The sequence below is a fragment of the Ranitomeya imitator genome, chromosome 2 (genome assembly GCF_032444005.1).
Source record: "Ranitomeya imitator isolate aRanImi1 chromosome 2, aRanImi1.pri, whole genome shotgun sequence".
Lineage (NCBI taxonomy): Eukaryota > Metazoa > Chordata > Amphibia > Anura > Dendrobatidae > Ranitomeya > Ranitomeya imitator.
This window is the reverse complement of record NC_091283.1, coordinates 548,078,721-548,092,078: the sequence shown is the minus strand read 5'-3', so window position 1 is coordinate 548,092,078 and position 13,358 is coordinate 548,078,721. Positions and strand designations below refer to the sequence as shown.

The 13,358-nt window shown below is 46.9% G+C and overlaps 1 protein-coding gene across 1 annotated transcript in view; it reads right to left on the bottom strand.

Annotated features, from left to right (window-relative positions):
* The window catches only part of ZNF341 (zinc finger protein 341), a 45,261-nt gene extending 36,905 nt beyond the window's left edge, over positions 1-8,356 (bottom strand). Inside the window, exon 1 of the mRNA XM_069751958.1 lies at positions 8,284-8,356. Within this exon, the coding sequence (XP_069608059.1) occupies positions 8,284-8,314 (31 nt within the window). The 5' untranslated portion in view covers positions 8,315-8,356. The remainder of the gene's footprint in view (positions 1-8,283) is intronic.
* Positions 8,357-13,358: the final 5,002 nt, after the last annotated feature.

Below are 13,358 nucleotides of genomic sequence, written 5' to 3'. Positions count from 1 at the left end.
ATTTTTACGATCCTTTCTAAACAGACTGTAACCCTGTAAGTTAACTGCCCAGTCATAGCTTTCATCTAACCATGTCTCGGTTATTCCCACTATGTCAAAGTTACCTGTAGATATTTCTGCTTCTAGTTCTTCCATCTTGTTTGTCAGGCTTCTGGCGTTTGCGAGCATGCAGTTTAGAGGATTTTGTTTTGTTCCAATCTCCTCGCTGTGGATTGTTTTAGAAATGTTCTTACCTCCCATCTGAGTATGTTTTCCTGGGTCTTCTTTGTTCAAGTCTAATGTTTTTCTTCCCGTCCCCTCTTCTTCTAGTTTAACGCCCTCCTGATGAGTGTAGCGAGTCTTCTGGCGAATGTGTGTTTCCCAGGTTTGTTGAGGTGTAGTCCATCTCTGGCGAGGAGTCCATCGTACCAGTAATTCACACCGTGGTCCAGGAATCCGAATCCTTGTTGTCTGCACCATCGTCTTAGCCAGTTGTTTGCATCAAGGATCCTGTTCCATCTCCTGGTGCCATGCCCGTCTACTGGAAGTATAGAAGAAAAAACTACCTGTGCATCCAGTTCCTTTACTTTCTTCCCCAACTCTTCAAAGTCTTTGCAGATTGTCGGTAGGTCTTTCCTTGCCGTGTCATTGGTGCCAACATGTATCAGAAGAAATGGGTGGACGTCCTTGGAGCTGAAGAGCTTTGGTATCCTATCGGTCACATCCTTGATCATCGCACCTGGAAGGCAGCATACTTCTCTTGCAGTTATGTCCGGTCTGCAGATGGCTGCTTCTGTGCCTCTCAGTAGTGAGTCTCCCACCACCACCACTCTTCGTTGCTTCTTGGCTGTACTTTTTGCTGTCACTTGTTGCTGTGTGCCCTTTTCTTTTTTGCTTGCTGGTATTGCTTCATCCTTAGGTGTGCCATCTTCATCCTCTACAAAGATTTGATATCGGTTCTTCAGTTGTGTGGTTGGTGATTTCTCCATGGTCTTCTTGCTTCTTTTGGTCACATGCTTCCACTCATCTGCTTTTGGAGGTTCTCTGACACTTTTTTCACCTTCTGTGACCAGTAGAGATGCTTCTGTTCTGTCTAGAAAGTCTTCATTCTCTTTGATGAGTTTCAAAGTTGCTATTCTTTCTTCCAGACCCCGCACCTTTTCTTCTAAAAGGGCCACTAGTCTACACTTCTGACAGGTGAAATTTGACTCTTCTTCTGGTCGGTCTGTGAACATGTAGCACATGCTGCAGCTCACCATGTAGGTTGTCACATCTGCCAATTGGCTGGAATTGAGATCGGACGCCATGTCACGTTTAGAGAGCCCCTGATGTGCCTAAACAGTGGAAACCCCCCACGAGTGACCCCATTTTGGAAACTAGACCCCCCATGGAACTTAGAATGCAGAGTCGTGAAAATAAAAAAAAAAAATTTTTTCCACAAAAAAGATTTTTTAGCCCCAAGCTTTTATTTTCACAAGGGTAAGGCCGGCATCACACTAGCATATTGCATCCGATGCGAGCGCATCGGATGCGATATGTTAATGACACTCGGCTCCTGCTCGCAGCAGAGCAGGAGCCGAGTGTCATGCGTCTGTGCTCCGATTCTCTCGCACAGGGAGGATCGGAGCACAGCTGCGGAGGAGACGGAGAAATGTATTTTTCCATCTCCTCCATTGCTGGGGTCCGCTTATAGCGCACATCACTCGGATGATATCCGAGTGGTGTGCGCTGTCTCACTTGCACCCATAGGCTTATATGGGTGCGAGTGAGCCGAGAGTTTTCCTCGGTCCGAGACAATCGCAGCATGCTGCGATTGTCTCGGACCGAGAAAAACGGCCGACAAAAAGTCGGCTGCTGGGAGCGGCCCCATAACTTAATATTGGTCCGAGTGCAATGCGATTTTTTATCGCATTGCACTCAGCCGTTTTAAACGCCAGTGTGACGCTGGCCTAACAAGAGAAATCGGACCCCAAAAGTTGTTGTCCAATTTGTCCTGAGTATGCTGGTACCCCATATGTGGGGGTAAACCACTGTTTGGGCGCACGGCAGAGCTCGGAAGGAAGGAGCGCCGTTTTGGAATGCAGACTTTGATAGAATGGTCTGCGGGCGTTATGTTGCGTTTGCAGAGCCCCTGATGTACCTAAACAGTAGAAACCCTCTACAAGTGACCCCATTTTGGAAACTAGACCCCCCATGGAACTTATCTAGATATGTGGTGAGAACTTTGAATGCCCAAGTGCTTCACAGAAGTTTAGAATGCAGAGTCGTGAAAATAAAAAAATATTTTTTTTTCCACAAAAAGATTTTGTAGCCCCCAAGTTTTTATTTTCACAAGGGTAACAGGAGAAATTCGACCCCAAAAGTTGTTGTCCAATTTATCCCGAGTACGCTGATGCCCCATATGTGGGGGTAACCCACTGTTTGGGCGCACGGCAGAGCTCAGAAGGGAGGGAGCACCATTTGACTTTTTGAGCGCAAAATTGGCTGTCGTGTTTGGAGACCCCCTGATGTAACTAAACAGTGGAAACCCCCCAATTCTAGCTCCAACCCTAACCCCAACACACCCCTAACCCTAATCCCAACCCGATCCATAATCCTAATCACTAACCCTAACGGTAATCACAACCCTTACCCCAAAACAAACCTAATGTCAACCCTAACCATAACCTTAATCAAAACCCTAAATCCAACACACCCCTAATCCTAATCTCAACCCTAACCTCAAACCTAACCCTAATCCCAATACACCCCTAATCACAACCCTAACCTTAACCCTAATCCCAAGCGTAACCCTAATACCAACCCTAACCCTAATACCAACCCTAATCCAAACCCTAACCCTAATCCCAACTCTAACCCTAACTTTAGCCCCAACCATAACCCTAAGGCTACTTTCACACTTGCGTCGTTTGGCATCCGTCGCAATCCGTCGTTTTGGACAAAAAACAGATCCTCCAAATGTGCCCGCAGGATGCGTTTTTTTGCCCATAGACTTGTATTGCCGACAGATCGTGACGGATGGCCACACGTCGCGTCCGTCGTGCACTGGATCAGTTGTGTTTTGGCGGACCGTCGGCACAAAAAACGTTCAATGTAACTTTTTTTGTACGTCGCGTCCGCCATTTCTGACCGCACATGCGTGGCCGTAACTCCGCCCCCTCCTTCCCAGGACATAGATTGGGCAGCGGATGCGTTGAAAAACTACAGCCGCTGCCCACGTTGTGCACAATTTTCACAACGTGCGTCGGTATGTCGGGCCGACGCATTGCGACGGCCCAGTACCGACGTAAGTGTGAAAGAACCCTAACCCTAAATTTAGCCCCAACCCTAACCCTAAATTTAGCCCCAACCCTAACCTTAGCCCTAACCCTAGCCCTAACCCTAATTTTAGCCCCAACTGCTGTTCTCCTGCCGGCCGGCAGATGGAGACAGATGGCGGGCGCACTGCGCATGCGCCCGCCATTTTCTTTTGCCGGCGGCCAGGAGGAGCAGCAGGAGGACCCAGGGACACAGGTGAGTATGATAGGGTCCCCGAATCCCCCTATTTCTCTGTCCTCTGATGTGCGATCACATCAGAGGACAGAGAATTACACTTTGATTTTTTTTTTTTTTTTGGCGGTCGCCGGTAAACAGTTAATTACCGGCGATCGCAAAACAGGGGTCGGTAAAACCGACCCCGATCATGTTCTTTGGGGTATCGGCTACCCCCGGCAGCCGAGACCCCAAAGATTCTCCTGGTGCCGGCCATTTTGAAGATGGCGGCGCCCACCGGGAGCCACGAGGAGCACCGGGGGAGATAGGTGAGTATCGGGGGGCTATCTGGGACCCCTTAAAAAGAGATCGCGTTTTTTTTTTTTTTTTTGCGATCGCCGGTAAACGGTTAATTACCGGCGATCGCAAATGCGGGGTCGGTACAAAACCGCCCGAATCATGTTCTCTGGGGTCTCGGCTACCCCCGGCAGCCGAGACCCCGGAGAAAATCCGACTCTGGGGGGCGCTATTCACTCTTTCCACAGCGCCGTTAATTAACGACGCTGTGCTTTAAGTACCCTTAGCGGCCGCCGTTAAAAGGCGTATCGGCGGTCGCTAAGGGGTTAAACACAGTGACGCTGCTACCATGAGGCGATTTGAGCAGATTCTGTAGTATTATACTCACCTACTCCCGGCGCGGTCCCTGGACGTCCCTGCTTCTTCCAGCGCTGCAGATTCTTCCTGCACTGAGCGGTCACATGGTACCGCTCATTACAGAAATGAATATGCGGCTCCACCCCTATATTCATTTCTGTAATGAGCGGTAACTGTGACCGCTCAATACAGGAAGAAGATGCAGCGGTGGAAGAAGCAGGGACGCAGCGCCAGGAGCAGGTGAGTATACGGGGAGGGGGAGCGCAGCGCTGCGCGATATTTACCTCTCCTCGTTCCAGTGCGGCTCCGTCTTCAGCGTCCTCTGGCAGTGACGCTCAGGTCAGAGGGCGCGGTGACGTAGTCAGTGCGTGCCCTCTGCTGAACGTCAGTGCCGAAGACGGAGCCGCACGAGAACTTTTTTTTTATTGCGAACGGCAATCCGGGGGGACCCGGCCAGAATGCTGGACACTGGGGGCAATGTGCTTGACAAACTTGGGGCAATATGCTGGACACACTGGGGGCAATATGCTGGACAAACGGGGCAATATCCTGGACAGGAAAGAGAAGGAGATCCAGCTCAACGAAATAGTGAAAAATCCATAATTTATTTCACTTAAAATATAGTGAAAGGACAAAACATCAGCATACAAAAAAATTAAAACCAAGGTCAACGCGTTTCCGGTGACTAAGCACCCTTAATCATGATTAAAAACAACTTTTATATAGATAAAGTGCAAAGAGGTGCAAATGTGCAAGCCTGCAGTGTAATAATAGTGTGGAAGGCACCTACTATATGATAAGTGCAAATTAGCACAGTATAACCAAAAGAAGGAGTAAAGTTAAATCATGAAAAAATTGTAGTGGAGATCCTGTACCTTATGGCATCACCGAATCCAATCAATGCGCACCACGACGCGCGTTTCGGATTTGAAATCCTTCGTCAGGATTACTCCTTCTTTTGGTTATACTGTGCTAATTTGCACTTATCATATAGTGGGTGCCTTCCACACTATTATTACACTGCAGGCTTGCACATTTGCACTTTATCTATATAAAAGTTGTTTTTACAACCCTATTATGGGTTGCCTTTAACCCCATAGTGATTTTGTATTATATGCTCACGTTATTTATTTTATATATTTTACCATTTTTTCCACATTGTCACACAGTATCAATTCTGATTGTTCCTAAGGAGTCCTGATATATATATTTTTTCCTTTTTTTGGGTACACCTTATGCCTATATTGGTTTTTATATATAACGGTTTTGGAGATTTTACCTATATTGGTTTTTATATATATATAATGGTTTTGGAGATTTTATCCTGGTTATTTGTTTTTTATCCAACATTTACACTTTTATCTATGTGCATATCATATCAGGTGACGTGTGAAACTGTAAAAAAAAATTTAAAAATCACCTTTTTTAAATGCACATAATCTTAGCTGCTTTTTGGCATTTTTGATTGTGAAGGGTGGCAGCACTAGACGGCAGACGGGGGTGGGGATATGTTCAGAGTGCTCTTTGAAGTAACGGGTGGGAGGTGCATGACTGGGACCTGTCAGACGCTTATGGTATGTGCACACTTTGCGGATTTCCTGCAGATCCTCAGCGTAGGATGGGGGATCCCAGTGCCTGTGCAAGCATCATCTGCAGGATAGGATCACAGAGCCTGTGCAGGCATCATCTGCAGGATGGGGGATCTCAGAGCCTGTGCAGGCATCATCTGCAGGATGGGGGATCACAGAGCCTGTGCAGGCATCATCTGCAGGATGGGGGATCACAGAGCCTGTGCAGGCATCATCTGCAGGATGGGGGATCTCAGAGCCTGTGCAGGCATCATCTGCAGGATGGGGGATCTCAGAGCCTGTGCAGGCATCATCTGCAGGATGGGGGATCTCAGAGCCTGTGCAGGCATCATCTGCAGGATGGGGGATCTCAGAGCCTGTGCAGGCATCACCTGCAGGATGGGGATCTCAGAGCCTGTGCAGGCATCATCTGCAGGATGGGGATCCCAGTGCCTGTGCAGGCATCATCTGCAGGATGGGGATCCTAGAGCCTGTGCAGGCATCATCAGGAGGATGGGGATCTCAGAGCCTGTGCAGGCATCATCTGCAGGATGGGGGATCCCAGAGCCTGTGCAGGCATCATCAGCAGGATGGGGATCTCAGAGCCTGTGCAGCCATAATCTGCAGGATGGGGATCCCAGAGCCTGTGCAGGCATCATCAGGAGGATGGGGGATCTCAGAGCCTGTGCAGGCATCATCTGCAGGAAGGGAAATCCCAGAGCCTGTGCAGGCATGATCAAGAGGATGTGGATCTCAGTGCCTGTGCAGGCATCATCTGCAGGATGGGGATCTCAGTGCTTGTGCAGACATCATCAGCAGGATAGGGATCTCAGTACCTGTGCAGGCATCATCTGCAGGATGGGATCTCAGTGCCTGTGCAGGCATCATCTGCAGGATGGGGATCTCAGTGCCTGTGCAGGCATCATCTGCAGGATGGGGGATCCCAGAGCCTGTGCAGGCATCATCTGCAGGATGGGGGATCTCAGTGCCTGTGCAGGCATCATCTGCAGGATGGGATCTCAGTGCCTGTGCAGGAATCAGCTGCAGGATGGGATCTCAGTGCCTGTGCAGGCATCATCTGCAGGATGGGGATCTCAGAGCCTGTGCAGGCATCATCTGCAGGATGGGATCTCAGTGCCTGTGCAGGCATCATCTGCAGGATGGGGATCTCAGTGCCTGTGCAGGCATCATCTGCAGGATGGGATCTCAGTGCCTGTGCAGGCATCATCTGCAGGATGGGATCTCAGTGCCTGTGCAGGCATCATCTGCAGGATGGGATCTCAGTGCCTGTGCAGGCATCATCTGCAGGATGGGGATCTCAGTGCCTGTGCAGGCATCATCTGCAGGATGGGATCTCAGTGCCTGTGCAGGCATCATCTGCAGGATGGGATCTCAATGTCTGTGCAGGCATCATCTGCAGGATGGGGATCTCAGTGCCTGTACAGGCATCATCTGCAGGATGGGATCTCAGTGCCTGTGCAGGCATCATCTGCAGGATGGGGGATCTCAGTGCCTGTGAAGCATCATCTGCAGGATGGGATCTCAGTGCCTGTGCAGGCATCATCTGCAGGATGGGATCTCAGTGCCTGTGCAGGCATCATCTGCAGGATGGGGGATCTCAGTGCCTGTGAAGCATCATCTGCAGGATGGGATCTCAGTGCCTGTGCAGGCATCATCTGCAGGATGGGATCTCAATGTCTGTGCAGGCATCATCTGCAGGATGGGATCTCAGTGCCTGTGCAGGAATCATCTGCAGGATGGGGATCTCAGTGCCTGTGCAGGCATCATCTGCAGGATGGGGATCTCAGTGCCTGTGCAGGCATCATCTGCAGGATGGGATCTCAGTGCCTGTGTAGCCATCATCTGCAGGATGGGATCTCAGTGCCTGTGCAGGCATCATCTGCAGGATGGGATCTCAGTGCCTGTGCAGGCATCATCTGCAGGATGGGATCTCAGTGCCTGTGCAGGCATCATCTGCAGGATGGGAGATCTCAGTGCCTGTGCAGGCATCATCTGCAGGATGGGATCTCAGTGCCTGTGCAGGCATCATCTGCAGGATGGGATCTCAGTGCCTGTGCAGGCATCATCTGCAGGATGGGGGATCTCAGTGCCTGTGCAGGCATCATCTGCAAGATGGGATCTCAGTGCCTGTGCAGGCATCATCTGCAGGATGGGGATCTCAGTGCCTGTGCAGGCATCATCTGCAGGATGGGGATCCCAGAACCTGTGCAGGCATCATCTGCAGGATGGGATCTCAGTGCCTGTGCAGGAATCAGCTGCAGGATGGGATCTCAGTGCCTGTGCAGGAATCAGCTGCAGGATGGGATCTCAGTGCCTGTGCAGGAATCATCTGCAGGATGGGAGCACATCCATGTGCACAGGTCAGTGATGACTGAGGGGCCATGGACATGTCCTCCACACAGATGCTTAGTCTCCACCCTTCTCCCTGGGACTGAGCTTTTCCCGGAAGCCTGCCCCCCTCTGCTGCACATAACCCCTGTGCTCTTCCAGCAGCCGCCCTCCCCCCGCTCCACGAATCTCACAAATTATCCGGCCATGGATTGAACATGCAGAATCAAAAAACAAATATCAACCATACTGATGTTTTTACCTTCAAATGCCTCAAATATTGCTTGCGCCATCTTGCAGGCTGCAGAAGTCCTAAGAGCAGCATTATGGGAAATGCTTCTAGGCGCAATCCCCGGCATGGCCAGCAGAGGGCGGCAGACCACACGTGAATTCTTCGAATCGTATGAGAAACTTTAGAATTCAAACACGGTTTGCTTAATTATAAGAAAGCAAACAATGTATAGTTACAAAGCACGAGAACTTCACAGTGTAAATGCCCTCACGGTGTATACATAGTGAGGTATGGCGAGACAGGTGATAATCCACGAGGTAATACAGCAGGACTTCATAATACATTCGAAATGACCGTTCAGCGTTAGCCGAGTGCAAATAGCCGTTCAACGGAACTAAGGGCAAGAAGACTTTTTCCTGCACGGACACATTTAACGCTTGCACTACACCTACAGTGGAACGGTTGAGCCTAGAGTGTATGGGCTCCTTCCAGGTCCTGACTGCAGCCCATACACTCTAGCCGGCTCACTGGTGAAGATGCTAGACTGTATGGGCTCCTTCCTGGTTTCCTGACTGCAGCCCATACACTCTAGCCGGCTCAGTACTGAAGATGCTAGAGTGTATGGGCTCCTTCCAGGTCCTGACTGCAGCCCATACAGTGTAGCCGGCTCACTGTGAAGATGCTAGAGTGTATGGGCTCCTTCCAGGTCCTGACTGCAGCCCATACAGTGTAGCCGGCTCACTGTGAAGATGCTAGAGTATATGGGCTCCTTCCAGGTCCTGACTGCAGCCCATACAGTGTAGCTGGCTCAGTACTGAAGATGCTAGAGTGTATGGGCTGCAGTCAGGTATATATTATTGAAGATAGCAGACTTTATGGGCGGCTGCCTGGCCCTGACTGCAGTAAATACATGACACTAGACTGTATGTGCTCCTTCAAGGTATAAATTATTAAAACCAGCAGAATATATGGGCTCCTGCCAGGTCCTGACTGCAGCCCATACAGTCTAGTCAGCTCACTGGTGAAGACACTAGACTGTATGGGCTCCTGTCAGGTATATAGTATGGTAGATACAGACTGTACAGACTCCTGTCAGGTATATAGTATGGTAGATATAGACTGTACGGGCTCCTGTCAGGTATATAGTATGGTAGATACAGACTGTACGGGCTCCTGTCAGGTATATATTATTGTAGATATAGACTGTACGGGCTCCTGTCAGGTGTATAGTATTGTAGATATAGACTGTACGGGCTCCTGTCAGGTATATATTATTGTAGATATGGACTGTACGGACTCCTGTCAGGTATATATTATTGTAGATACAGACTGTACGGGCTCCTGTCAGGTGTATATTATTGTAGATATAGACTGTACAGGCTCCTGTCAGGTGTATATTATTGTAGATATAGACTGTACGGACTCCTGTCAGGTGTATATTATTGTAGATATAGACTGTACGGACTCCTGTCAGGTGTATATTATTGTAGATATAGACTGTACGGACTCCTGTCAGGTGTATAGTATTGTAGATATAGACTGTACGGGCTCCTGTCAGGTGTATATTATTGTAGATATAGACTGTACGGGCTCCTGTCAGGTATATAGTATGGTAGATACAGACTGTATGGGCTCCTGTCAGGTATATATTATTGTAGATACAGACTGTACGGACTCCTGTCAGGTGTATATTATTGTAGATATAGACTGTACGGACTCCTGTCAGGTATATATTATTGTAGATACAGACTGTACGGGCTCCTGTCAGGTATATAGTATGGTAGATACAGACTACGGGCTCCTGTCAGGTGTATATTATTGTAGATATAGACTGTACGGGCTCCTGTCAGGTATATATTATTGTAGATACAGACTACGGGCTCCTGTCAGGTATATATTATTGTAGATATAGACTGTACGGACTCCTGTCAGGTGTATATTATTGTAGATATAGACTGTACGGGCTCCTGTCAGGTATATATTATTGTAGATATAGACTGTACGGGCTCCTGTCAGGTATATATTATTGTAGATACAGAATGTACGGGCTCCTGTCAGGTATATATTATTGTAGATACAGACTGTACGGGCTCCTGTCAGGTATATATTATTGTAGATACAGACTGTATGGGCTCCTGTCAGGTCTATAGTATTGTAGATATAGACTGTACGGGCTCCTGTCAGGTATATATTATTGTAGATATAGACTGTATGGGCTCCTGTCAGGTATATATAATTGTAGATATAGACTGTACGGGCTCCTGTCAGGTATATATTATTGTAGATATAGACTGTACGGGCTCCTGTCAGGTATATATTATTGTAGATATAGACTGTACGGGCTCCTGTCAGGTATGTATTATTGTAGATATAGACTGTACGGGCTCCTGTCAGGTATATATTATTGTAGATATGGACTGTACGGACTCCTGTCAGGTATATATTATTGTAGATATGGACTGTACGGACTCCTGTCAGGTATATATTATTGTAGATACAGACTGTACGGACTCCTGTCAGGTATGTATTATTGTAGATATAGACTGTACGGGCTCCTGTCAGGTATGTATTATTGTAGATATAGACTGTACGGGCTCCTGTCAGGTATATATTATTGTAGATATGGACTGTACGGACTCCTGTCAGGTATATATTATTGTAGATATGGACTGTACGGACTCCTGTCAGGTATATATTATTGTAGATACAGACTGTACGGACTCCTGTCAGGTATGTATTATTGTAGATATAGACTGTACGGGCTCCTGTCAGGTATGTATTATTGTAGATATCGACTGTACGGGCTCCTGTCAGGTGTATATTATTGTAGATATAGACTGTACGGGCTCCTGTCAGGTGTATATTATTGTAGATATAGACTGTACGGGCTCCTGTCAGGTGTATAGTATTGTAGATATAGACTGTACGGGCTCCTGTCAGGTATGTATTATTGTAGATATCGACTGTACGGGCTCCTGTCAGGTATATATTATTGTAGATATGGACTGTATGGGCTCCTGTCAGGTATATATAATTGTAGATATAGACTGTACGGGCTCCTGTCAGGTATATATTATTGTAGATATAGACTGTATGGGCTCCTGTCAGGTATATATAATTGTAGATATAGACTGTACGGGCTCCTGTCAGGTATATATTATTGTAGATATAGACTGTACGGGCTCCTGTCAGGTATATATTATTGTAGATATAGACTGTACGGGCTCCTGTCAGGTATGTATTATTGTAGATATAGACTGTACGGGCTCCTGTCAGGTATATATTATTGTAGATATGGACTGTACGGACTCCTGTCAGGTATATATTATTGTAGATATGGACTGTACGGACTCCTGTCAGGTATATATTATTGTAGATACAGACTGTACGGACTCCTGTCAGGTATGTATTATTGTAGATATAGACTGTACGGGCTCCTGTCAGGTATGTATTATTGTAGATATAGACTGTACGGGCTCCTGTCAGGTATATATTATTGTAGATATGGACTGTACGGACTCCTGTCAGGTATATATTATTGTAGATATGGACTGTACGGACTCCTGTCAGGTATATATTATTGTAGATACAGACTGTACGGACTCCTGTCAGGTATGTATTATTGTAGATATAGACTGTACGGGCTCCTGTCAGGTATGTATTATTGTAGATATCGACTGTACGGGCTCCTGTCAGGTGTATATTATTGTAGATATAGACTGTACGGGCTCCTGTCAGGTGTATATTATTGTAGATATAGACTGTACGGGCTCCTGTCAGGTGTATAGTATTGTAGATATAGACTGTACGGGCTCCTGTCAGGTATGTATTATTGTAGATATCGACTGTACGGGCTCCTGTCAGGTATATATTATTGTAGATATGGACTGTACGGACTCCTGTCAGGTATATATTATTGTAGATACAGACTGTACGGACTCCTGTCAGGTATGTATTATTGTAGATATAGACTGTACGGGCTCCTGTCAGGTATGTATTATTGTAGATATCGACTGTACGGGCTCCTGTCAGGTATGTATTATTGTAGATATAGACTGTACGGGCTCCTGTCAGGTATGTATTATTGTAGATATAGACTGTACGGGCTCCTGTCAGGTATATATTATTGTAGATATGGACTGTACGGACTCCTGTCAGGTATATATTATTGTAGATATGGACTGTACGGACTCCTGTCAGGTATATATTATTGTAGATACAGACTGTACGGACTCCTGTCAGGTATGTATTATTGTAGATATAGACTGTACGGGCTCCTGTCAGGTATGTATTATTGTAGATATAGACTGTACGGGCTCCTGTCAGGTATATATTATTGTAGATATGGACTGTACGGACTCCTGTCAGGTATATATTATTGTAGATATGGACTGTACGGACTCCTGTCAGGTATATATTATTGTAGATACAGACTGTACGGACTCCTGTCAGGTATGTATTATTGTAGATATAGACTGTACGGGCTCCTGTCAGGTATGTATTATTGTAGATATCGACTGTACGGGCTCCTGTCAGGTGTATATTATTGTAGATATAGACTGTACGGGCTCCTGTCAGGTGTATATTATTGTAGATATAGACTGTACGGGCTCCTGTCAGGTGTATAGTATTGTAGATATAGACTGTACGGGCTCCTGTCAGGTATGTATTATTGTAGATATCGACTGTACGGGCTCCTGTCAGGTATATATTATTGTAGATATGGACTGTACGGACTCCTGTCAGGTATATATTATTGTAGATACAGACTGTACGGACTCCTGTCAGGTATGTATTATTGTAGATATAGACTGTACGGGCTCCTGTCAGGTATGTATTATTGTAGATATCGACTGTACGGGCTCCTGTCAGGTATATATTATTGTAGATATAGACTGTACGGGCTCCTGTCAGGTATGTATTATTGTAGATATAGACTGTACGGGCTCCTGTCAGGTATATATTATTGTAGATATGGACTGTACGGACTCCTGTCAGGTATATATTATTGTAGATATGGACTGTACGGACTCCTGTCAGGTATATATTATTGTAGATACAGACTGTACGGACTCCTGTCAGGTATGTATTATTGTAGATATAGA